The sequence below is a fragment of the Fusarium flagelliforme genome (assembly GCF_020744385.1).
Source record: "Fusarium flagelliforme strain FIESC 12 MPI-CAGE-AA-0113 chromosome Unknown B0J16scaffold_7, whole genome shotgun sequence".
In the NCBI taxonomy this organism is placed as follows: Eukaryota; Fungi; Ascomycota; class Sordariomycetes; order Hypocreales; family Nectriaceae; genus Fusarium; species Fusarium flagelliforme.
In genome coordinates this window covers 9,089-32,247 of record NW_025763509.1, presented here as the reverse complement: position 1 = coordinate 32,247, position 23,159 = coordinate 9,089, and the positions used below count along the sequence as shown (strand labels likewise).

Below are 23,159 nucleotides of genomic sequence, written 5' to 3'. Positions count from 1 at the left end.
TCCGCGGCAAAAACCCGCGGTCACCATCCGTTGCTAACCATGAACTATGCATTGCCTTGATCCCGGCTTCAGAAGAATTGAGGCAAACTCTGTGGGGAATAGCAACAAACCCCAGGTCGATAATGTGGGGAAGGCTCTTGTAGCGGCCCGAAAACCATGGGGTTCGCGAAATGCGATCCGGGGTAGCTTTCTCGCCAGAGCTATATAAGTCAGGCCAAGTCGGTACTTTGTCGACGATCAATTCGAAAGGCGAAACAGCTCATCAACAAAGAATCCTGATCTAACCTCTTCAATATGCCTGCTATCGAGTTCGCCAGTTCCTACGGGAGCTCCGTCCACCATCTTGTGTCCGGGTCTTACACAAACAAGACTCTTTTCCTTCTCGCTTTTGATACAATCGCTCGGACTTTGACTCTCAACTCTACCGTTCCTGGCTTTGGACTTCATCAATTTGTCACCACCAATGCCGCTAAAGACCGTGTCTATGCTACTGCTATGTCCGAGCCCCCTCAGCTATTCTCATGGGCAGTCGACAAGAACTATCAGTTTACCCATCTCGATACTGTTAATATCAGTAAGCCTGTCACTATGAATAAATACGATTTGAGACCGCTGACAAGACTATAGCTTCCTCGTCTTGCTACTTTTCTGATGATGGCAATTTGGCTTTCTCATCTGGTGGTTCAACCGCCGCCATCCATGATCTCAACAAGGACGGCAGCATCGGCAAGCAAGTGGAAGAGCTTTACATGGTACCCAAAGAAGAAATTGTGAACGTGAACAAGACGAGGGCTGCTGTGGTAGGTTCAAACCATAATCTGGCTCGTACCGTGCCAATGCTAACAATCAACCTAAAGCTTTACGGCGCTCATGCCTTCGACATTAATGTTAATAGAAAGGGCTTTGTTCCACACCTGTGAGTACAAAAGCTAGTCGCATCCGACTGCAGTAACTTATTCAAGCCAGCGGTACGAACTCGATCTTTATGTATGACATTGCAAAAAACGGTACTGCTACGCCTTTGTCGATAAACCTCAGCCCTACTGAAGGTGACGGACCGCGAAACTCGTATTCTAGCAAGGATGGGAAGCTCCTCTATGTAGTAAGCCGTTTTTGTCATGGATTGATCTAAGTATAAACAATACTGATAAGCTCTACAGATGACTGAGCACAGTAAGTTGAAACCTTTTGTTCAACGATCGGATTTTTCCTAACCTTTCAGGCCAATGGTTGGACGTCTACAAGGTCCTAGACACTCGACTTGAACATATGCAACGAGGCAGTGCTATCCCCGAAGGTGAGCTACTTCCCCTTCTCCATACGTCATGGAAGAACCAGTCTTACAATAGTAGATGTGCGAGGCGTCTTCACCTTCCGCAGCAATACAGTCCAAATGTCACGAGACGGCAAGTATCTCTTCACCAGTACTCGTAGCTGGAACAACACAGAGGCGAACGGATATGTGGCGGCGTTTGCTCTGAATGATGCTGGTCTTTTGAAGCAAGAGAAGGCTGTAGCATTCTACGAGGCGCCTGTGACGCTCGGCTCTGCTGGTGGCTTGCGCGTGGCTCCGTGGCAAGATGAGACGAACAGTGATCCCAAAGGTATCACAGACTACATGTATCTGAGTGATACGTCTGAAGGTTGGATGTTCATTCTCGGCTGGACCCCGTCGAATCACACCCTCGAAGTTGTCGCTTCTCTGCGATACCCTGACAACGGTACGCCTTATGAAGCGACTTGGCTTGACTAGGTCTGTCGGGCATATGTACATATGGTTGTTATATATTAGCATAGGCCTTTACAACAGCACCTAAGTATTATTCTATTGAGTACAACTTTCCGGATTTCTGCGCTGTGTCGCTGCCAAAACCTGTATAGTGATTGTTATGTGTACTACTGAGGCTGTGATTTAGCTGAAGGAAAGATAAATTAATACCGACGAACGTCAAGCATTGCTAAATGGTGCGTATGCTTTTACAGCGGTAAATGTGAATGCAGGCTTAACAAAGATTGACGGCCAGCCGTAGCATGACCTCGATCCTTAATGCGTAACACGAGAGGGAACAAAATAAACCCTGCATATTTACCTAAACGAGAATTTCCGTGGGGACAATTAGTGAGGCTACAACGTTCAAGATTCCAGGCTAACAAAATTTACAGTACATGGTCACTGTAAAACTTTACGCTAGTTCATTTTACGCAGACTAAGATATTACAATGACACTTCATAGGTATGTATCGTAAGAACCTAACTATGGAAGTTGTGTTACATTATGATTTATTCATTTATGAATGAGAGTTGATATCTTTTCGTGTGTTAATCCCTCTTCCTATGTCTGCTTCGGCAGAGGTGTCGGATTGGTGCTGTTTCTCTCTCCCACTAATGTGATGTGTTAATGCCAGATCCGAGGCGAAAGAGGATGCGGTCAATTGTTTGGGGAAAAAGCAGTAAGCTTACCGTCTAGAGCTACAAGAAAGCGGCTCACACAGTTGTAACATGCAACCTAAGCAAAGTCCTGTTAGATTTAATCTTAATGGATCTTAGTTCGGCATACCGTTGCAACAACCTCTACTACTTCTTGGTGGCTAGTAAGGGTCTTGAGCCAATCAAAAGTCTCATCTTTGACTTGGACATTTCTCGTCATTTCATCCGCTACAACACAGACTGCCCACTGTTTCTCAGTGAACCCTTCTGGCCGTGCGCTCTTGAGCAGAGCCTCGTCTCTCAGAATCTCGTCCATTGACTCAGACGTAACACCATTGTCTACGGCCAGTGGAGCATGGTGCATCCATTCGTACCAGGCTCTGTTGGCGACGGCGATGCGACAAATGGCAAGCTCTCTCAAGTCGTCGGCGAGTGATGTCTTGGTGCGAACTGCCCCCACAAAAGAATTCCAACCAGCCGCGACATGAGGAGAATGGAGCAATGCTAAGTCGAGGGGCTGGATTGGGCGGGGATGACGGCGGGCCGCAATGGCCGCCACTATGGCATCCTCTTCGGCGGAGGAGGTTGGGGGAGGGTTGGGAACGTAAGGGATTCTCATGATGACTTGGGGTCAACTACAGAACGAATGTATGAGTATTTGACAATCAGAAGCGGGATACAAAGGCTTATTAGAATAATGATACTGCTTCGTTGCATCATGGCTTGCTTGAAGTATGTATGTAGGCTATCTCCAACTCCGCACTCCCCGCAAAATTACGCCGCGGAGACTGGCCGAACCAATCGCATCCATCATCCCCTCATCTTCGAAGTGCGTCAACGAGTCCAGCGTCGGTTTTCATTTTTCTGCCTTCATCTGCGCGCTTCCCATTTACTGATCTGTTCCCCCTGGAGCCATGGAGACCAATGATGAGCAAGGATCTGGGGCGCAGGGTCCTACTGGTATAGGCCGCTCCAAGAAACAGCGCCTCTCGAGAAAAGCTCGAGGATTGATATGTGCCCATTGTCGTGCCAAGAAGGTGAGAACTATTCATAAAATGGTCTTTAATTTTGATTACTCCTGGCTGACTCTTTTCACCATAGGTTCGGTGTGAAGGCAGTCAACCAACATGCAAAACATGCGAAGTCTACCATGTCGAATGTCATTATGACAAACCGCCGGCGCTCTCCCAAGTCGTGGCCATGGCCAGAAGACTTCAGGAAGCTGAACAGACTATTGAGCGTCTTCAGAGCGCAGATTTATCCATCAGTCATCAACAGGACATTGGCCTGCCTGTTGCTGAAAGCGTCGCTCTGGGTTCGCCCCCCGCCGCAGCCCGAGCCATTGCAAGTCAAATACCACTGTCAGGACACACCGTGGAACCAGCTGTGTCGAATCCTTCACCCACGGCAGACCTAAACCGCTCTAGACACCAACAAGATGCCCCTCGACCGACAGCATCCATAGATAGCATGCCTCAAGAACCATTGGCTATTGATCTCAGCGTGGACGAACATGGAAAGATCTGCTACTACGGGCCGACGTCTGCTGTTCACGAGCCTCTTGGACTAGCCTCGCCATCCACGAATTCCTTGAGCCTTGGCGATGGCTCGAAGAGGACCGATGTGCGCGCCTATCTGTTGTCGCGAGCACGGGAATCTACCATTTGGGAAGAGTTTGCTTTGGGAAATGCTGCTCTTCAGCTTGGACTGTCCCGTCAGGTCATGGCGAAGTTGCTTCATCTACATTGGACATGGGTTGCTCCCATGTTCATGTGGGTATACAGACCAGCGTTCATGCGTGTGTACTGCTACGTAGCTTCCTGTTGTCACTCATAGCTAATTATAAATGCATTTAGGGGATATGACCACCGGTGGCCGTTATTATTCTGACTTACTTCTTCTCGTCCTATGCGCACATGCCTCCAAGTACCATGACGGCACCCATGCGCAACTCTTATTCTCCCGTGTTCGACTCCTCCTCGGTGAAGAGATACAAAAACCCAGCTCCATACCCACTATCCAAGCCCTCCTCCAACTCAGTGCCCGAGAACTAGCTCAAGGGGCTATATCGCAGGCTTGGTTGTATAGTGGGATGGCATTCAGAATGTCGGCCGATCTTGGGCTGCAGCACAATGGGCCAGATATTGCCGATCTGAAAGGGCTTGATCCAGTGGACCTGGAAATCCGCAAGAGGCTGTTTTGGAGTTGTTATTTTTGGGATAAGTGAGTTTATTTTATCTACAGCTAGGGAGTGGTTTGTTAACACGATTCTTCGCAGAGCTATCAGCTTATACACGGGAAGACTCCCTGCAGTGATAGAGCTACCTCAGGGCCCCATCGACTTCAGTAAGCACCTCCTCGTGGTTGACTATGTTGCATAGACTGATGTCTCCTTCAGTGGACGACACAGCGGAATCTGAAATTTGGTCACCCTATCATGAGGATACTTCACCATTAACCCGACTTGGCCCCAGCCAATATCCAGTAATGAAAAGTCATGCAGTCTCATGTTTTGCAAACTCATGCAAGCTATCGGTTATAATCAACGATATCATCGTTCAACTATACTCAAAACGAAGTAGGGCCATCACTGAGTCGTCTTTGAACGATATCAAGGTTCGCCTGGATACTTGGCGGGCTGAGTCACCAGCTCATCTACGATATGATCCTGAGAACTTGCCCCCAACCTGTCCACCACCACACATAATCTCACAGAAGTACGTGCATAACACTATTATATTACGCGTCCCTAAGTTGTGTTGCTGACGAGTCCAAACAGTATACTCTACTTCACTACAGTCATCTTAGCGCATCGTCCGTTCTGGTCTGTCCCAAGCTATTATCAAGTTTGCATGAACGCAGCCCAGAGCATGGAGAAGCTACTGCTGATGCTGGAATCAACCTTTGGGTTCGAAAACATCACCTATCTCATGGGTTACTGTATTTACACGGGTGCATCAGCTGTACTCGAAGACGCTAAGAACAACGACGGGGTAACACACCCCACCATGCAGACCTTTTTAAGAGCACTCAACCGAGGCATGGCAAAGTGTCCCCTTCTGGAACGGAGCCTACACATCATTGTGAAAGGTCTGAAGCGAGCTCCCATTCAGCGAACAACACCCGATCAATCGTTATCCGACAATGCCGTCTTTGCCACTATTAACAGCTACATCCCTGCGTTTCCATACCTGGATCCTGTGAGTCCGAACGACTTTGATATGGGCGCGTATATCAATAGCATGAGTATGGATGCAATGGCTTCATTGGACTGTTATCCTGAGCTACAGATTGACTTGGATGAGATTATGAGATAGCCACCGGAGTAGGTACTGACTTGGCGGTTTTGCTATGAGTGAGACTTATGAATGGCAGATTCTTTAAGCTAGAACAAGCCTTGGAGTCACGTTAAAATATGTATTGGAATGCCCCAAATAACGATCAATGTGGATTCAAGTGAAAAAAATTGATGCTCAATTTCTACCCCTCTAGTTCTAACATGGATATCAGTTCTGAACGCCAGTATTTTCCGCAGCCAATGTGTCAGCCTTTAAAGCCGGTCTATCGGCTTTACCAGCTGTTGTCTGCAGTAGCTCGTTAGTGACAGTGGACGCAGTTGTGTAGTGTAGTGAGACTTACTCCTCCGTCGACGGGCATGATAAGACCTGTAATCCAGCCAGCTTCTTTACTAGCCAAGAACAAGATAGCTGAATATTGTAAGCGTCGCTGCAAGCACAAAGGTTTGCTGTGTTGACTTACCGTAGCCGACATCCCATCCAGTTCCCTCCTTCTTCATCAAGTTCTGGTTAATTCGGGCTTGTCTCATTTCATCTGTCATGCCACGCCCTCTTGTCATGGGTGTAAAGACCATGCCGGGAGCAACGCAGTTGACGCGGATGTTCTCACGCCCATGGTGAGCAGCCATAGCACGCGTCATTTGAATGATGGCTCCCTTAGTGGTAGGATAGAGCAAGCTGGGGTTTCCGCCAAGTACTGCAGCATCTCTCGTTAGCCTGGTGGAGTTGCAATTTGGATCGGGTATGGTATCTTACATCCGCTCACAGAGGACATGTTAACAATGGATCCTCGACCCTGCTTTCTCATCTCGGGAATAGCGTGTCGACTCATCATCACCATGCTAGTGACATTGATGCGAAAGTCTCTCTCCCAAGCATCCAGGTTGATCGTGGTAGCATCACCGATCGCCCCGCCCACGCCGACTATGTCCTGGTTAGTGAAAGGACACCGCCATTACGAGGGATACTTTTACGTACCGATATTGACAAGAATGTGAAGAGCTCCCCACATTTCTACCGTTTTATCAACAGCATTCTTGCACGACTCTTCTTGTGTCACATCGGCTTGGATAACCTCGGAAATACCACCCTCCTCGTCGATCATTCGCTTCGTCTCGTTGGCCCAGTCCACGTTGAAGTCAACCAAGGCGACCTTGGCACCGTGACGGGCAAGAAGGATGGCAGCCGCACGGCCATTGCCAATCTCGCCTATGGTAGGGGTTAGCACGATGGAAGTAAGAGATGTGGCGCTTGTGGGAACTTGCCATCCATGCGGGAGCCAGCTCCTGTGACAATGGCCACATCGTCAGTGAAGTCGAAGCCTCGTGGTGGTGTCATTATGAAAGTAGGTGATGCTCAAGAGTGAGATGAGTAGTATTGTTGTTGCTTTGGATATCTCATATAAAATTTGTTATTCTTCGTTCAATAAATATCCCAATCCTTGTCGACCAAAACACGTCTCATTTGTATTTTCTTCGGCCGATTGCCAGGTTCCACAGCGCGATACCCCACCGGAGACGCAGCGCGGGCAATCGCCGAATTCTCCAAGTGGCTGGCGTTAGTTTACCGAAGTTACAGTAATGGATGGTGGGGATGAATGAGTTCGGGTTCCCCGTCCGCTAAGGTCTGATAATTACTGCTTTCAGCGCTTTTTTTTTTTTTTTTTTTTAATGCATCAACCCATACCGTATTTCGGACAACACAGGACTTTATTAAAAGCATCATTCAATTATCTCTGGTATTACCTATCTTTGTAAATCATTATCCTCACGGACCATGTCTTGGGTTTTAATTGTTGATAATACCTCCAGCTGACAGTATAGTTACCCTATAGAGATGAACAGCAGATTGACGGAAAACACATCTAGTACAGTTAAAGCTTGGTGTTTGTACGTGATCATAATCATGAGCTTGTAATCTATTTCCTATCTCAACTGTTTTGTTTACTCAGCAGTAGTATTTATTGCGATAACCAGTAATCGAACCATGCTACAATGACCGTGAGACTCTGTTCCTTAACCCAGCCTACATCCGCATTAGCACAACTCATTCAAGGTCGACAGATATAATATAACTCACGTTGGTAAGGATCCTTGGGGTCTCCTCTGAGAGCAAATCCGTGCTCAACACCAGAAAAGACCTGGTAATGAAAGATCTTCTTCTTATCTTGTAAAATGTCCAACGCTCGTCGTCGCGAAGGAACATCGAACGTGTGATCAATTTCTGAACATGAGAGAAACAAAGGCTCTGTATATATGTAGTCAGCGATCGGTCAGTCCTTCCACATTTGTTTCATCTTCGGCTTACTCTTGAGATCGGTAAAATGATGTTCTTTGAGGAATGCCGGATGTGCAAATGCCCCAACTGTCACAGTATTGCCTTTCAGTTCATTACAGACATACGGCGCTCCAAAGCAGTAGCCAACACAAGCAAACTTTGTTGTACTTGTGCCGTAGGCCTTCTTCACAGCGGCAACCCATTTGGGAACTGCCTCGTCAGCGAATGCGGTATGCTTCCGCTTCCAGGCCTCATAATCGAAGTCTGGATTTTGTGCATGGCGGTCTTTCCGGTGCTTCCAAACAGGGTCCTAGGTCAGACTGTCAATAGTGTATTCATCCACGTAGTGCATAAAGGGTTATGACCGTACCCCACGAAAGTAGTCCAACCCAACGACTAAGTACCCTGCATCGGCGAAAGCGTCCATGACCAGTAACCCATTCGGGAACATGCCCCATACATCTGGAAAGTAGAGGAGTATATTTCCATTTTCTTGCTCAGGGTTGGGCTTTGAGATGTAAGTCTCAACGTCGGCAATTGTCTCCCAAGTGCCTCTAGATTCGCCCTGATGGATGGTGCCTTTGAGACAACAGCTACCACTTGGCTTGGCCAGGTAGGTGTCGCTGCTAGATTGATTTGAAGATGATTGGCCCATGGTGTGGTAATGAAAAATAGAAATGGAGAGTTGAAGTTGAGATACAAGTTGCTAGCTGCTTTCAATAGTACAGTTTCATTGGAGGTAGTGTATAGTCATGAATGAGAGCCTGGGCCTCGTGACATGCACCGGCATAGTCTTTGAATGATCGGTTTATAACCGTGGAGAGTCGCCGCGGGGAACTTGATCGGCTCAAAACTTGCTTCTATCCATGCTATTGGCCACTTCTGAGGCGGAGACGTACCAACCCCCATGGGGTAAAGGTGGAGAAGTCATGGGCTTGGGCTACCCCAGATCGTCTAAAAGACTTTTACTCTATCTAACAATGCTCCTCTTAAATACTACCCCAACTTCCCCTTGTCCAGCTCGTCCCCAGCTGTGTCAACCCATCTTCTCTTCCTGCCATCCCTTTACACCGCAAGACAGTCAACCACAATGGCAGACTTGAACAAGTCCAACATCGAAACGCGTCCCAGTGTTGAGGCCCTTGAAAATTCGGAGCTCAAAGGCGGTCGGCTGGACATGAATGAGAATGAGCGCGAGAATGCTGTCGGTTATGAACAGTATCTTGAGGCTCGAGATATCGAATTCTCAGATGCCGAGGTCCGCCAAATACTCCCCTTCCACAACCACAACGTTTACTAATACAATTCTAGGCTAAGAAACTCCGCTGGAAGCTCGACCTAATTATACTCCCCATGTTCCTCGTCACGCAAGCCCTCCAATTTATGGACAAGACCTCGCTCAACTATGCCAATCTCTTCGGATACCAGGAGGCCCTGGGTCTGAAAGGAAACCAGTTTAATTATCTCTCAGCAAGTCAGTCTCCTTTAATACCCTCACGAGTTGAATAGTGTTAATGGTGGTGCTTCAGTGGTCTATGCTGGTTACTTCTTCGGACAATACCCATGTGGATGGTTGATTGGTCGCTTTCCCGCGCAGAAAGTCATGGCCATCAGCGTCTTTCTCTGGGGTCTGATGGTTATAATCATGACGCAGAGCCGCGACTACTCGAGTGCTTTGGCCGTAAGATTCATCATGGGCGTCTTCGAGGCCGCTGTTACACCCGGCTTGACCCTCATGACGGGCTTTTGGTACACTAGACGAGAGATCCCTCTTCGTCAGTGTATCTGGTACTCGTCACTCGGCTGGGGTGGTATTGTAAGTTACATCCATGGTGCTTAGCAATACTAAAGGGGGACTCTGACATTCTATTCCTTAGGTTGGCTCGTATATTTCCATGGGCGTTTCCAAACTTCCCGCCGACCTCAAACCCGAGCGCTGGGAGCTCATATTTTATATTGTACGTTGCACCTCACCCCCGAAACTCAGCGATCAAATACTTACTGACATATCGCACAGCTCGGCGGTGCCACCTGCCTCTGGGCTTTTGTCATCTGGTTCCTCCTCCCTGATTCACCCTCAAATGCAAGATTCCTAAACCACCGCGAGCGCTTGATCGCAGTCAAACGAGTTGCAGGCAACGAGACTGGCATCAAGAACAAGGCCTTTGACAAAAGTCAGGTTGCCCTTGGCTTTACAGACCCCAAGACACTTTTGATCTTTGTATCAGTATTCGCTGCGTATGTCTAAACCTTGTCATCAGGATGGTCGTTGCTTGGCTAACCCAACATCCTTCATAGTGCCATCCCTAATGGTGTCGTCAACTCGTTCTCCACTATCATCATCCGTGATATGGGCTTTAGCACTACCAGGACTACTCAGCTCAAGTCTGTCGGTGACGCTGTCCAAATTATCGGCTTACTTATCGGCGGCAGCATCATTCTCAACGTTCCAAACTGTTAGTCGAACCCTGATCTAGCGCCAAGATCAATAGTTGATTGATTCACAGCTCGTCTTCTCACTGCAACCGTTGCCAACATGATCTGCACCATCTCTGCCGCATGCATGGCTTATCTCCCCAGAGAGAATACTTGGGGCAGACTTGTCTGCTTTTGGCTCGTCAACACCCAATCGGTTGGTTTCACTGTGTCTCTGACTACCATTTCCTCCAACATGGCTGGCTACACTCACCGTTCCCTCGCCAGCGCGCTTGTCTTGTAAGTGTCACATCGTCTAACTCACTGGATCTTTCTAACATGACTTACTAGTTCGGCTTACTGTTGGGGTAACTTTGCGGGTCCCTTTGTCGTCAAGAAGTCGGAAGCTCCTGACTTCACCGGTGCCACTATTGGACTACTGGTAGGATACGCCATTAAGTTCTGCTGCCACCTTGGACTTCTGGGTAAGTTTGACTTCTGCCAAACCATCTCCATATTACTAATACCGTGGCTACAGTCTACATGTTCCTCATCAACAAACACCGAAACAAGACATACGGACCTCCCAACAAGGAGAGGAGTAACGAGGCTGGGATGAGGGACCAGACCGAATTCGAGAACAAGGACTTCAGATATGTTCTGTAAATTGAACGATGGCCAGAGCAGCATATTCTGCTGCCAGCCTGTGGTAGATAGGTTGATGGAACAATGAATTTGCATCTGTTCAAACCATATATTCCATGAGTAGTTCCTTCGTCCGATAGGACTACTTAGGGTCTGAAGGCAACACATTCAATGATGCTCGTACTGCGTACTTAAACAAAATAACACGCTTTATTAAACAGCCCTGCTTATAGGACTGTCTTGATTCCATGGCACATGATCATTTTGAGAATCTTAACCGCTTTATATTCCCTCAGAGAAGTGGAGGTATTCAGTTAATACATGCTGTTTAACTGCTCGACCTGTTCAAAGTCACAATATATCCATTTGACTATCATAGGCGATTCGTCTTGAACTCTGGATATTATCTTTACAAAGGCTTATACAAGCTTCATTGAATATTGGGACAGCTACTGATTAAATGTTCTGTTGCTGAGAGACGATGTTCAAGTGTAATACTTTCTAACCTAGACTATCTTCGCGTATATAGCCCATCTACTCGTTCCCATACGTATTAACACTCAAGCACTCAATTGCGTAATACACAATTCATCAGCAACCTTACACGTTTCACTTCTTGAAATCCCGAGCAATCTTCGCCACATCAGTTGAGTTTGCAATGCCCGCAAACGCCTTCAAAGCCTTCTTTGCCCTTGACTCACCAATCTGATTACCGACGTGTTCAAGAAACTTAGTTTGGAGGAACCTTTCGGAAAGAGGGTTTTGATAGCTTCCAAGGGCATGTTCGATATGGACTTCAAGCTTTTCGCCGCCTTCGAATTCAACTGCAACAAACGCCTCATGCTCATTGACCTTTTCGTCGCTTTTCACGGACACCTTGTCACGTAGGCTGATGACAGTCTTGTTCTGTACGGCTGCATCGGTGAACTGGACCGGCGTGGCCTCACCATACAGGAGCGCCACTGCTGCTGCGTGGTATACGCTGAATTTGCCTGCAAGACCTGTCTCAGGGTTGGGATCATCCGCCAAGAAGAGCACGCGAGGCGCGCAACGAGCGGTGACGTTTGTGATTTTGTTGATATCAAGACCCTTCTTTTTTGCTTGGTTATGGATCTCAATCCAGCCATCGATGGCAGCGTGAACGATTCTGTCGCAAGGATAGGGCTTGAACATATTTTTGGTGACCTCCCAGACCTTTCCAAAGGTAGAGAACTCGGCTGTCAGGTTCTGACGAGTACTAATTACGTGAGACCAGCCTCGTTTAGCTTCCAAGCCCTTGAGAGAGCCTCCGAACCCGTTCTTGGCGAGTAGTGCTGAGGTGAGACCGGCTTGTGCAGCAGCTCCAACATGGAAGGGCTTGGTATCTGTGCCAAATGACTCATGCATTCCAATGACTTGGACTGAAGCTATGCTGATGGCTCTTTGCATTTGCTTTGTGTCAAGATCAAGCAACTTGCCAACAGCCACAGCAGCACCGATGGAGCCTGTCGTGCTGGTAATATCTGTCAACCATTAGTCAGTAACCTCTTATCTCAAGGCGCACTAGTGAAAACCTACGCCATCCAACATTGTAATGTTCGGGGAAGACGGAAACTCCGAGCTTGCACTCGGCTTCGACCCCGGCGATAAATGCTGTCAAGAAGTCCTGGCCTGACACGGGGCCCAACCACTCTGCCACGGCAAATAGAGCAGAAGCCACGGGACCAGAGGGATGAACAGGGGTATCGAGGTGCGTATCGTCGTAATCATCAGCGTGGGAGGCAATTCCATTGATGAGAGCAGCTGTCTTCATATCAACATAGTCGCCAGTCGCAAAAATGGACGAGTTTCCATCAGCCCCAACAAAAGGAGACATGGCCTCGAGGGCAATGGTGGCGGGTGGAAGAGCATAACCACCGATAGCGCAGCCCGCCCAGTTATAGATACTCTTGACAGCCATGTCGACGACAGGCGTGGTCAGATTTCCAAACTGGAGGGCCAGGGCCCAAGTTGCAAGAGTTTTCGTCGCCATCTTAGGTGGTTTCGGATGCTGCTCAGAGAATGAGTCTGTCGTATAATTACAGCATCTCTGAATCCATATCTTGGCATATTTATATGATTTCGGGCCCCATTTGCCCATATCGTGGAGAAGTGGCATTAGGCAAAGATCTACAGCATTTTAACTTCACTCTGATTCAGGCCATGCAATAGTACTTTTGTCAGTTCATGGATGTTTAGTTTTGTAACAAGGCGTCGTGCTTGGACCGGGTGAGGTTCCTTAAAGCGAGGTCCCACCCCAAATCCATTGAACCCCGCATTCTCTTTGGTCGGGGTAGGATTCATTGTCACGGTGGCATTAGTCAGAATCCTTGTTAGTTGTTGATCCTGATGCCGCTCAGAGTGCCCGCGGAATGTCCCCGAGGGATATGACCGTGCGGGGAGTCAGCGACTTCTCATCTTATGGACGGATACAACAATTGGAAACGGATCGTCGTCCCAAACATACATTAACATGACGATTGGTGACTCAAACATCCTGTATATCAAACATCAGTTAGCATTCGGTAGATATAAACGCTATTGAAAGAAACATTTACTTTATAAATGAGGGTTATTTATCTTTGCAACTAGCGCCTGATCGGAGGCATAGAATAAATAACGTCAAAAATCTCAGTTTTCAACATTGTACTGCAGCTACAAACCTCCTTTTCTGCTGTAAATATGCACTGGAATTATCTTGCAATACGTGTGACTTAAAACAGAGTAGGCTATTACTTAATCGTTGCCACTATTGCTGAAACCACCTTGCAAGGCAGACTGCATCAACAGCTGATGTCTGGATCACGGCTGGAACATGCTGACGTGGACTTTCAGCTATGTCTAATTGCACGTCAGCCTAATGGCGGAGCGAGACATCGAAATGTAAAAAGGACCCCGCGCTGTGAAAGCGCCACAAGTGCACTTTGTTCAGCTTGGCTTGTCCGAGCCTATGGAAATCAACGTGGCTGTATTATACATACACTTAATAAATGAAAGGCGCCCTGCATAATGCTATAGGCTGTTGATGCAGATTTAATTTCACTGTCTGAGAATCTTGGTCTGGAGCTAAGTCTACATACCGGCGATTAGACAATATGGTGTGAGGAACCTAAGTATAAAGACCAGTGCTGTATTCGTCCCCCTTCTAGACTGCTCATGACCCTCTACCAGGCTCATTATAAATAATTCAGCTAATAATGGACCGAAAGTTCTGTTTAAACAATGCAACGCAGGTTGGTCCACCAAACCTAGGGTTGACAATTGGCGACTTCTACGAATCCTGGACTAAGAGTGAACCATGTGTGGAACTCTCGTCTTATATCAGACCCGACGATGCAGGATCAATCCTCCCTTGGCCGTACACCCTTGCCTAGTTTCTTCTTCACTTCCCTATCACACTCATCAGAGTCCATCGCTGGGAGAAAGTGCAGGCCTTGTCCATCATCCTAGCTATCATCACAGTCTGGTTTCAACTCCAAGCATACACCAACAGCATCCAACCCGAGTCAATCCTTGTGTGGATGCCGATTTTCGTCGTGCTTGACATTGGTGCTATGATGCAGCTGGCGTTTTTAATCGTCGAAGAGAATGGCTTGCACACGCTACTGCACGCCTTACCTACGATCTTCAGAAGGAAGAATCAGCACGACAACAGACTTGAAGCAGACGGTCAGCAAGCCATTGAAAACACTGACCTTGCAGGTCGAGCTTGGATTGTCTTTCTCGCTGGCGTCCTTGGAATTATTCTCCTTGCCATACAGATATTCGGCCTTGCAATGGCCACCATCGGATCTCAGAAACCAAACGTGACGGCGGACTGGTGCAGCACACAATTCACTCGGGCCCTCGCTGTAGAGTCTGGATGTCAGCTCTACAACGTTACCCCCTCGTCAAGCCAAGGCATAGGCTGTATCACACTCAAAGGTTATGAGCAGTACACCTGGCTGACGGCGTCCATCATTATCATTTCTCTATCAATTGTGTTCGAGGTATTCGACTTGGTGATATTACTACTTGTCAGCGGTACGACGCGATGGAGGGGCGCCAAGATGAAGAGACCCTGGTTCACCATGTTCACTGGTAACATTGTTCTCCTTGTTCTCATTATAGTTGGGGTGTTTCAATGTCAGCATTTGCCTAAAAGGATTGACCAGAGCGTAACTGTGTATGAGTACCAGAAGGGCTTGGATCAGAGTGTCACATGCATTGCTCGCCTCACTCCGTATGGTGTGCGCGGGGCTGTGATTGGATGGACGGACGGGTTTCTGGAAAGTTGGGGAGAGACATATTCTCCCAAGTCATATTGAAAACCACAAAGGATTGAATCTATAAACAGTGTTGAGGTTACCAGAGATTCCCAACAAGGAACATTATCCACGGCGGAAGTGTTAATTCCCCGTCCTCTTGGAGGACTAGCACGTCCTTTTAGGGTTATAGTACATTAGTTAAGATCATCCTTTAATCAGAAGATTATAATAACCTGTATTGATAAGTCCTACGGACCTCCATACAAAGACTGACTAAGGAAAAGACGAGCGAGCATTTTGTTGATGAGCGAATAGGAATGGATGTTGAGCGACCCTACTGAAGAGTCCGAGTACGGGCTACACATCAGTAAGCTTAGAATGCAGTGGAAATGGATGTAAGATTATTGAGTTACACCACGAGAATGTTGAACTTCGGTTCTTTAACTCTCAATCTACAAGTCACATCTATTTCTATAACACTTATAGCGCACGTGATTGGATTCACCTTGATTCAAGTCATACATATCTTTCTCACGTAAGCTCAAGGAGGAGTCGCATCCAATGCCGACAGATAGAGGATCCCCAAGAGCTACAATGATGGATGCTCAGATTCAGGTAACCGCGACTTTCACAACGGATATTTTGATCCCCAGCCTCCGAGGCATGACATGGTTGCCGGCACTCGGTCGCCATGCGAGATACGTGAAAATGTCGATGTGTAAGAATAGTACTTCTTTAAGATAGAAGATGTGTTATAAAATGAAGTATCAGCTGGAGCCTCGGAGACAGGTTTTCAAGATTACCCGCGGTGATGCGGCTGAAACGATCTTCATGGCTTACGATAATCCGACGACGTGCTCATATACATTCCGATTGGCAGCTGCAGACTAAGATTTACTCGGAAAGTCTAATCTATGCCGCAAGTTGTAGATCACAAAGTCTTGCTTCCCAGCTTTGTTACCCGTTTGGAGTCGTGTAACATCGCAACGCTGCTGAGACAGTCCAACGACGGGGAGTGGTGTACTTTGGACGCGACGAGGGCGGTGAAGGAGTTGACTTAAGCTTGTTCAAAAGTGCAGGTGCACACTCACCAGAAATAAGTATATAAGGAGAAGGAATTTCCCACAGAAATAGCTTTCCAATCATTAAATCTTTACTGCTTATTTATCTTAAACGATACTTTCAACACTTGGATAAATATCTGATCATAGAAAGCAGGATGAAAACATCAAAATCCTAACCATTCTCTTCAAGTCCATGGCTGCAACCACCATCGCCAGTCCAGACGCCTTGCCCATGGGAGTTGAGGTCTTTGAACGCGATGGCGAGACCATCGTCCGCGAAGTGGCAAGATCGTTCTCTCAGTCTCCTATATGGAGTTAACAGAAGGTTGTAGCCAAATGCGCTTCTAGCTCGTGGTCTCGACCCTCGATGTTGGAAATGTGTCGGTCAATGTGGTAAATGTACCACTAGCCATGGTACCTGCTACGCGGAGGACCCCCCATGTGAGTATATCCCAGGTTGAGTGAATGATCACCGACTCATTGAAGTGTACTGCACTTGGTGTGGTAACAACTGCGGATCTCGATGCGTCCGCACGGGTCAGTCTTGCAAGAAGACCTGTGGTTAGGGTCAGGTTAGTAGCATTGCCATGTATCGGATGTACATGGGGCTTGAACTTCTGTTCTATAACAATCCTTCCATAAATAACAGGAAGCACAGTGCAACACACACCTGTGAGGACTTTCCTCCACACAGGAACTTTATGCATTGGGTGCGCCTTTCCACTAAATTTGACTTGTCTTCAAAAACCATCGCGAGGATTTCAGTGCAGACATAATCTTTCATGCTCGGATTGTAGCATATAGTTTCTCCATTACCGTGACAACCTGCCAGCTCCAGGCTGACGTGATAGGGTTACTGCTACAAGTAGTCCATTCTCGTAAGTATGTCAGGCTTGCCAAAACAAACAAATCTCTTGCCAAAGGAGATCCAACCGTCCCTCTTTTTCTTGAATGCAGTAAGCAAGTTCTGTCTTCTCGGTTGGGGTTCGCAGATTGCGGGGAAACAACTTCTTAGCCAATAGAAAAGCTCTCCGAAGCCTCCTCCGTCATCGCTCACTGGAACTTCACAATTTCAACGTAAACCGGCTTGTCGAGAGTTGATTCGAAAAGACATCGCATTCTGCAGCAGTTATGTCAATAATCTCGACTGCCATTATCTCACACGGAGAGATTGATCCAAGACCACTGGAACTATACGGCCAAGGTGGAGATGTGCTGCTTCGAATCGGGTATGGTATCAATTCCATCTTTCTGATAAGGCACTGCTTCTGACACTGACTCTAGAAATGGTGGTGCAGGTGCTACTGGTTTGATCAAGGAACTTGCCCAGGACTACTTGAAATCTCGAGACAAAGATGGTAGGATTGCCTGGGTGTGCAACCACTCGCGTAACACCCAGCTAGCCCTGCTGAAAGGCTATGTCGACTTTGCCTTGACTTATGAGCGAGACCAGGAAGCTGTAGCCGAAGCGGAGGGATGGTCATATACGGCTGGATGCGTGTTCCACGACCACTTTTGTCTCGCAGGACCCCTCTCAGATCCTGCAAGGCTGGCATCCACAACTTCATTAGCTGATGCTTTCGAGAGAATCGCGGTCACAGGTTCCCTTTTCCATAGTCGTGCGGACCTTTCTGCCACAATGTGGAAAGAGCGCACTATCTGGTCTCTGACCAGTCGAACACCATGGAACGACAAATCATCATGGTACAAAACAAGCGTGCTATCCCCATCAGAGGCTCTTGGAGTGGCTGATACAGCGGGTGCCTACGTCTTGACTGATCGATCAACCGTTTTACGACAAACAGGCCTCGGCAACATAATTAATTCGACGGTTTTCTTTGAACCGACGCAGCCGGATGACATACTGATGAACAGTTGCTATGCTTTGTTCTCAACAAAGGTGGATAACACTCAGGTACAAGATTTCTTTATGTACCTTGTGTCGACTCGAGGCCAAGCGGTGATTCGTGAGTACGGTATCGCTAAGACGGGGCTGCCGCTCTTCGCTCCCATTCAAGACGGCTTGGCACTGACCCGACTGCGTGGAGGACGTCCGGCTAATGGCAAATGGATAAAGGGCACTGAAACGGGCAAAGCGATTTTATAAATCGATAGCTTGGCTTCCTAACTTATAGATTGTACTTAAATACCAGGTCCTTCATCTAAATCGTTACGGCCCCTGAAATCTTTTCTATTCTTATTAGATGTTTTCCTTTTTTATTAAGGACACCAGAGAGTAAACAAGGTACTGATCTTATATGTTTTTAGCATTAGTATAGAACCAGAGCTAAAACATCTCTATCTAACTAAATAACACACTTATCTCGTTAATAAGGCGCTCTATTTAGTAATAGTAGCTATAAAATGTCTCTTAGCTATTAATACTCTTATACTAAAGTAACTTTCAAAGTAATTTATATATAAGTAGCTGCCCTTGTATATATTATATAAATGATATTAGTAAAAAAACTATTATTAACCTATATATTACAAAGATATTAATCTACATGAGCTTTTTTATCGGCCTTCATAGACAAATTATCTTCTATCTCAGGGCGAATTCGGTTGATTTGACATCACGAAGACGCAGTGCTCTACATTGCTGCGCGGTACTACAGCATAGTGGGTGTAACGGATGCACGGGGAGTTCTTCATATATGTGCAACGGCGCAATCAGGACATTGCAATATTGTTGCCGATTCAAATGGACAATATGAGACTAGCGCTACTGTAAGGCTCTTTGTGTGGAGGCCGTTTGAAATGTAAATGTTGCCTGACACAGAAATAATAGTATCAATACATCCATAAGCTAAAAGATCTAGTAGATAAACCTCTCAGAATCCTTTGGACTTCGTACAACTTCAGCCTGGGCGAAACCAAGCCGGGGTCTTCCGTTGACATGCCATGCCCCATATCTGACTGGGCCAATTGACTCAGTCGATTTCAAGATGTTGCCGACATTCATATTCGGATCGATTTTACCCATCACAGGATGCGTCTCCGACATACCCAAAAACGCAATTACTACTTCAAATGGATTCAGCGATACACGGCGTCCAAGCTCCCAAAATCCCCAAAAAAGCGGCAGAGTGGCCAGCATGCCAGCCATAGATACTAAGAGTGCGATGGCCATTTTGCTGTAGTCCGTCTCGAAAACCGACTGCATTATGTTTTTTTCAAACACTGTAGACTGACTGTTGGTGGTGTTTTCGTGCGCATATTGCATGCTCGCCCTGAAAGATATTTCTCTGGCAGCCTCAATTATGTCCTCCATCGGGTTGGTCCACGTGTCCATGCATGATGGCTCACTGCCGTTTAACGACATGTACTGGGTTGCTGGGAGGCCTAGAGTAAGGAGCTCCGTTCCCCAAGTGGTGGTACGTTTCATAAAGGCGTATGAGGTAAAGACGGAGGAAAGAATGTTGCTGAACCCGCCTAATATGTTGGATGTCCCCACACCCATAGGGATCATGTGTCTGAATGTTGAAGTTCGATTAGTGTCAGATATTGTACATAAATCGGGCAGGACTAACCTCGACTCAACAAAGACATCGTCATGCCACGTCCCTTGCAATTTCACTTTTGCGCCTTCTGTGACAATAGGGTATTCAGTTATTCCAGCAGTAAGATCACACGTTTGGATTTTGAGATCGCCGCTGCAGTCATGAGTGGCTTTCCAGAGGGTTGTAAACCGCAATCGTGAGCCATTTTTACTGGAGTATATTTCAAGCCCTCTGTATTCAGTGACATTTATCTGGAAAAGATAATCTCCTCCTGCCGAAGCCGCCGGCGATGAAATTTCGGCACTCATATCGAATCTACGAGACCTCTCAGTGCAGTTGACCGCAAAGCCAAACCCCTAACAGCAGCAGAATCAGTTGTTGAATGCCCTAAAAGTGAGCCCAATAGAAGACTTACCTGCACAGTGCTTGTGCAGTTATCACAAGACGAGTTATAAGCACGGATTTCGTCTCGACTGCTGTAAGACTGAGCAATCTTGCTGAAATTCGAAGTAAGGAAGAAAATGTTCGTGTTTCGGCCACTGAGAGTTGCACCATAGCCATATGGAAGCTCTCGAGCAATATGGAAGTTCATATGTTCTCGTATTGTAGAGTATTGCGTAGTCGTTGAAGTTGCCCGCTGGATCAATGGGTTACGAAGCATTGACAGGGTAACTACAATAGAAGCTAAATTGCATTAGTCCATTATTCCGTTGATTATTTGATGACTTCATCGGGCACTTACCAAATCCAAGTCGCTTAGATCGCAGTCTGGCCAAGTTGCATACGGCTTCCAGAAGACTAGTAGAAGATGCATATATCGCTTCGAGGTTTGGTAACTTCAATATTTAGAAAAAGACACTGGTTGAGGAAAGGTTGCATGCTCACTGTAGTCGATTTGCAAGCTTGCCTCCAGAACGAGTGAGCCGCGCCTTCGGCTAAAGCATGTGCCAGGAATGCACCGCTTATAGTAGACGTTAAAGCCAGCCAAACAGTCGGTTGCATGCGACTATCCCAATGGTCTACTGGTGTTTGATCAGATAGAACCAAGACAACGACAGCGACAATCGTACCTATAAGAACCAATTTAGTAACACGTCCGTTGGGTCTTTGGATATGGCTTTTTTGTTTACTAATTAACGACAGAAGCCATGAGCTAAAACCTTTTAGTGGGAATCGCTTCCAGAACCCGGGTTGCCATGGTTCACTCAGACGATCATTCATGCCATCCATTGAAGTATGGGAGCCTTGATGACCAGGGCTTGCTGCCGCAGGTTTGGCAGATGGTTGCTCATCCATAGACACGTAACCGTGGTTAAGTATCCCCATCTGGTAACCATTTTGGTGGTCATGATGTGCACGCTAGTAGTACTGTTATGTCATCCAGTCTTGTTATTGATGATTTATACAACCTACCTGTGATAAGGCTGGGAGATGTAGTTTTTTCATGGCGTCAAATATGGGTCAAATCAATAGTGGGACAATCCTGGCATACTTCAAGCTTAAAGACAAATTTGGCTGATGTCGTCTCTTAGGTTAGCGATTGGGTTGCGTACGAGTACAGCGCTTAGTAACAAGTCAGTCTTCAGGAATTGAGGGAAAAAAGAACACTAGCCACTATGGCCCGTTACTCTTTCGGCGAAAGAGGAGACCCCTGCTAGGTACCCCGCAGGGCGGAAAGCGCAGGGTAAGTAACTTAGAGATAGGGATACTAGTGAAAGGTAGGTGATATAAAAGAGGAGTTTAATAAAAGAGTTAATGCTTATTGGTTTAAAAAAAAAAAAAAAAAAAAAAAAAAAAAAAAAAAAGGAAAAAAAAAAAGAAGAAAAAGATTAAAAAAAGAAAGTTTATTAGTTATCTTAAGATTAAAATTAAGATAACTAACTAAGTATAGTAAATAAGTAAATAAATAAAATAAATAAATAAATAAATAAAATAAATAAATAAATAATTATAGTTATCCTTAGTCTTATTTACTATCTTAACTATAATTATATAGTATAATAGGTCTTAATAGCTTTACTTATAACCTTAATTACTAGGTTATAGTTTACTAGCCCTATAGTATATATTTAGTTTGAAAGCTAATAAGCTAGAAGAAATATCTATAGGCTAAGCTATATTAAATAAAAGGTAATAAGCTATAGCTAAGTATTAAGTAACTATTAAGCTACTTATTATATATAGTTAATAAGCTATAGTAGTAGAAGGCTAATAGAAAGCAGTTATACTAGCTAATAGAAGGGCTTACTATTTACAATAGGTATATTTACTACTACGTTAATAATAGATGTAACTACTATATATACTATATTAAGAAGATATATAACTATATACTAAGTTATAGTAAGAGAGTATTATAATATACTAATAGTAGATCCCTTTAGAAAGTATACTATCTATAAATATATTTTACTATAAAGAAGCTTATTAATTACTTTATTATTAAGGACCCTTTATTATTATTACTATTAGGGAAAAGAGTATAAGTAGGACTAAGGAGTTTACTTATTAGATCTTTATTATTATAGGAAGAAAAAGGTAAACTATTATTTAATAACCTAAAAGTAGATATTATCTAAGCCTTATGTAATCTTAAAGAGAAGGCTAGTATTATTAAAAGGATTAGTAAGTTATAGGTAGATTAAGTACCTTAGCTTACTTAAACTAGGTTTTCTATATATCTATAGGGGCTTTATAATACAGAGATTATATTATTATATACCTTACTAAGAAGTATAGACTTACTAGATAATAGTATTTATAGTAAAGGTAATAAAGATAATAATAATAATAATAATAATAATAATAATAATAATAATAATAGTAATAATAATAATAAGTATAAAGATAATAACTTAGGCTAAGCTATTATAGATCTTAGGTAAATCTTTATTGCAGTAAAGGGTATACTCTAGGATATATATAAGCTATATAGTAACTAATTACCTAAGTAAAAGATAATATAGTAGTAGGTAAAAATACTAAGTAATTTCTATAGTAATAATAGTAGTATTATAAGTAGCGCTAAGGCCTATATATTCTGTAGCTTTAAGAATAAATCTAGCCTAATATTGTATTTTTAAATATAAAAGTAACTTCTTGCCTACTACTATTACATAGTATTCTATGCTAATAGGTATTTTAACTAAGACTATAATAGTTAGATTATACTGTAAGATACTATTAAGGTAACCTCTATATAGCAATAGGCTATAGAGGATATTATTAGAATATTATAGAAGTAAGATAAGATAAGAAGGAAGAAA

General features: G+C 45.3%; 10 protein-coding genes across 10 annotated transcripts; 5 read left to right on the top strand and 5 right to left on the bottom strand.

Moving 5' to 3' along the window:
- Positions 1-294: 294 nt before the first annotated feature.
- On the top strand, positions 295-1,753 carry B0J16DRAFT_375036 (Lactonase, 7-bladed beta-propeller-domain-containing protein; the record flags this gene model as incomplete). Its single annotated transcript, XM_046130651.1, has 7 exons — positions 295-574; positions 628-800; positions 858-916; positions 967-1,102; positions 1,161-1,173; positions 1,223-1,297; positions 1,353-1,753. The coding sequence occupies 7 exons, from the start codon at positions 295-297 to the stop codon at positions 1,751-1,753; spliced, it is 1,137 nt and encodes a 378-aa protein (XP_045978450.1).
- Positions 1,754-2,228: 475 nt separating this feature from the next.
- On the bottom strand, positions 2,229-3,123 carry B0J16DRAFT_348179 (AhpD-like protein). Its single transcript, XM_046128688.1, has 3 exons — positions 2,559-3,123; positions 2,462-2,507; positions 2,229-2,383 (listed from the first exon to the last, which is right to left on the bottom strand). Exons 1-3 carry the CDS (start codon positions 3,045-3,047, stop codon positions 2,334-2,336), a joined length of 585 nt encoding a protein of 194 aa, XP_045978449.1. The 5' UTR covers positions 3,048-3,123; the 3' UTR covers positions 2,229-2,333.
- Positions 3,124-3,280: 157 nt separating this feature from the next.
- On the top strand, positions 3,281-5,912 carry B0J16DRAFT_375034 (fungal-specific transcription factor domain-containing protein). Its single transcript, XM_046130650.1, has 6 exons — positions 3,281-3,465; positions 3,530-4,226; positions 4,285-4,651; positions 4,707-4,774; positions 4,827-5,145; positions 5,208-5,912. Exons 1-6 carry the CDS (start codon positions 3,343-3,345, stop codon positions 5,743-5,745), a joined length of 2,112 nt encoding a protein of 703 aa, XP_045978448.1. The 5' UTR covers positions 3,281-3,342; the 3' UTR covers positions 5,746-5,912.
- B0J16DRAFT_348175 (uncharacterized protein) lies at positions 5,901-7,110 on the bottom strand. The gene is made up of 6 exons (XM_046128687.1): positions 6,990-7,110; positions 6,703-6,933; positions 6,481-6,648; positions 6,188-6,421; positions 6,068-6,135; positions 5,901-6,012 (listed from the first exon to the last, which is right to left on the bottom strand). Exons 1-6 carry the CDS (start codon positions 7,060-7,062, stop codon positions 5,935-5,937), a joined length of 852 nt encoding a protein of 283 aa, XP_045978447.1. The 5' UTR covers positions 7,063-7,110; the 3' UTR covers positions 5,901-5,934.
- Positions 7,111-7,648: 538 nt separating this feature from the next.
- On the bottom strand, positions 7,649-8,775 carry B0J16DRAFT_403593 (Alpha/Beta hydrolase protein). Its single transcript, XM_046132726.1, has 4 exons — positions 8,372-8,775; positions 8,032-8,311; positions 7,804-7,971; positions 7,649-7,749 (listed from the first exon to the last, which is right to left on the bottom strand). The coding sequence occupies exons 1-4, from the start codon at positions 8,654-8,656 to the stop codon at positions 7,685-7,687; spliced, it is 798 nt and encodes a 265-aa protein (XP_045978446.1). The 5' UTR covers positions 8,657-8,775; the 3' UTR covers positions 7,649-7,684.
- A 316-nt stretch (positions 8,776-9,091) lies between these two features.
- Positions 9,092-11,225, top strand: B0J16DRAFT_375032 (major facilitator superfamily domain-containing protein; the record flags this gene model as incomplete). Its single annotated transcript, XM_046130649.1, has 9 exons — positions 9,092-9,259; positions 9,313-9,475; positions 9,531-9,817; positions 9,879-9,959; positions 10,019-10,239; positions 10,300-10,457; positions 10,509-10,716; positions 10,768-10,901; positions 10,955-11,225. The coding sequence occupies 9 exons, from the start codon at positions 9,092-9,094 to the stop codon at positions 11,080-11,082; spliced, it is 1,548 nt and encodes a 515-aa protein (XP_045978445.1). The 3' UTR covers positions 11,083-11,225.
- Positions 11,226-11,604: 379 nt separating this feature from the next.
- On the bottom strand, positions 11,605-13,072 carry B0J16DRAFT_291860 (uncharacterized protein; the record flags this gene model as incomplete). The annotated part of the gene is made up of 2 exons (XM_046124302.1): positions 11,605-12,563; positions 12,619-13,072. The coding sequence occupies 2 exons, from the start codon at positions 13,070-13,072 to the stop codon at positions 11,671-11,673; spliced, it is 1,347 nt and encodes a 448-aa protein (XP_045978444.1). The 3' UTR covers positions 11,605-11,670.
- Positions 13,073-14,301: 1,229 nt separating this feature from the next.
- Positions 14,302-15,386, top strand: B0J16DRAFT_323569 (uncharacterized protein; the record flags this gene model as incomplete). Its single annotated transcript, XM_046125778.1, has 2 exons — positions 14,302-14,312; positions 14,486-15,386. The coding sequence occupies 2 exons, from the start codon at positions 14,302-14,304 to the stop codon at positions 15,384-15,386; spliced, it is 912 nt and encodes a 303-aa protein (XP_045978443.1).
- A 2,096-nt stretch (positions 15,387-17,482) lies between these two features.
- B0J16DRAFT_417678 (uncharacterized protein) lies at positions 17,483-18,567 on the top strand. The gene is made up of 2 exons (XM_046133690.1): positions 17,483-17,619; positions 17,675-18,567. Exons 1-2 carry the CDS (start codon positions 17,522-17,524, stop codon positions 18,495-18,497), a joined length of 921 nt encoding a protein of 306 aa, XP_045978442.1. The 5' UTR covers positions 17,483-17,521; the 3' UTR covers positions 18,498-18,567.
- A 641-nt stretch (positions 18,568-19,208) lies between these two features.
- B0J16DRAFT_417677 (uncharacterized protein) lies at positions 19,209-21,115 on the bottom strand (the record flags this gene model as incomplete). Its single annotated transcript, XM_046133689.1, has 6 exons — positions 19,209-19,866; positions 19,924-20,249; positions 20,309-20,577; positions 20,636-20,729; positions 20,779-20,915; positions 20,964-21,115. Coding segments are annotated over 6 exons (1,636 nt in total), but the record flags the coding sequence as incomplete, so codon positions are not given.
- Between the last annotated feature and the right edge of the window lie 2,044 nt (positions 21,116-23,159).

Excerpts from the sequence above, each read along its gene's own strand:
- B0J16DRAFT_348175 (XM_046128687.1), bottom strand. The coding sequence starts at position 7,062 with ATGACACCACCACGAGGCTTCGACTTCACTGACGATGTGGCCATTGTC. Across the intron at positions 6,422-6,480 it reads CATGTCCTCTGTGAGCGGAT|TACTTGGCGGAAACCCCAGC; the intron begins GTAAGATACCAT and ends GAGATGCTGCAG. Across the intron at positions 6,136-6,187 it reads TGGATGGGATGTCGGCTACG|CTATCTTGTTCTTGGCTAGT; the intron begins GTAAGTCAACAC and ends TACAATATTCAG.
- B0J16DRAFT_348179 (XM_046128688.1), bottom strand. The coding sequence starts at position 3,047 with ATGAGAATCCCTTACGTTCCCAACCCTCCCCCAACCTCCTCCGCCGAA. Across the intron at positions 2,508-2,558 it reads TAGTAGAGGTTGTTGCAACG|GTTGCATGTTACAACTGTGT; the intron begins GTATGCCGAACT and ends GACTTTGCTTAG. Across the intron at positions 2,384-2,461 it reads CTTTCTTGTAGCTCTAGACG|TGGGAGAGAGAAACAGCACC; the intron begins GTAAGCTTACTG and ends ACATCACATTAG.
- B0J16DRAFT_417678 (XM_046133690.1), top strand. The coding sequence starts at position 17,522 with ATGTCAATAATCTCGACTGCCATTATCTCACACGGAGAGATTGATCCA. Across the intron at positions 17,620-17,674 it reads GATGTGCTGCTTCGAATCGG|AAATGGTGGTGCAGGTGCTA; the intron begins GTATGGTATCAA and ends CACTGACTCTAG.
- B0J16DRAFT_403593 (XM_046132726.1), bottom strand. The coding sequence starts at position 8,656 with ATGGGCCAATCATCTTCAAATCAATCTAGCAGCGACACCTACCTGGCC. Across the intron at positions 7,972-8,031 it reads TCATTTTACCGATCTCAAGA|AGCCTTTGTTTCTCTCATGT; the intron begins GTAAGCCGAAGA and ends ACATATATACAG. Across the intron at positions 7,750-7,803 it reads CCCCAAGGATCCTTACCAAC|GCTGGGTTAAGGAACAGAGT; the intron begins GTGAGTTATATT and ends ATGCGGATGTAG.
- B0J16DRAFT_375034 (XM_046130650.1), top strand. The coding sequence starts at position 3,343 with ATGGAGACCAATGATGAGCAAGGATCTGGGGCGCAGGGTCCTACTGGT. Across the intron at positions 3,466-3,529 it reads CCCATTGTCGTGCCAAGAAG|GTTCGGTGTGAAGGCAGTCA; the intron begins GTGAGAACTATT and ends TTTTCACCATAG. Across the intron at positions 4,652-4,706 it reads AGTTGTTATTTTTGGGATAA|AGCTATCAGCTTATACACGG; the intron begins GTGAGTTTATTT and ends GATTCTTCGCAG.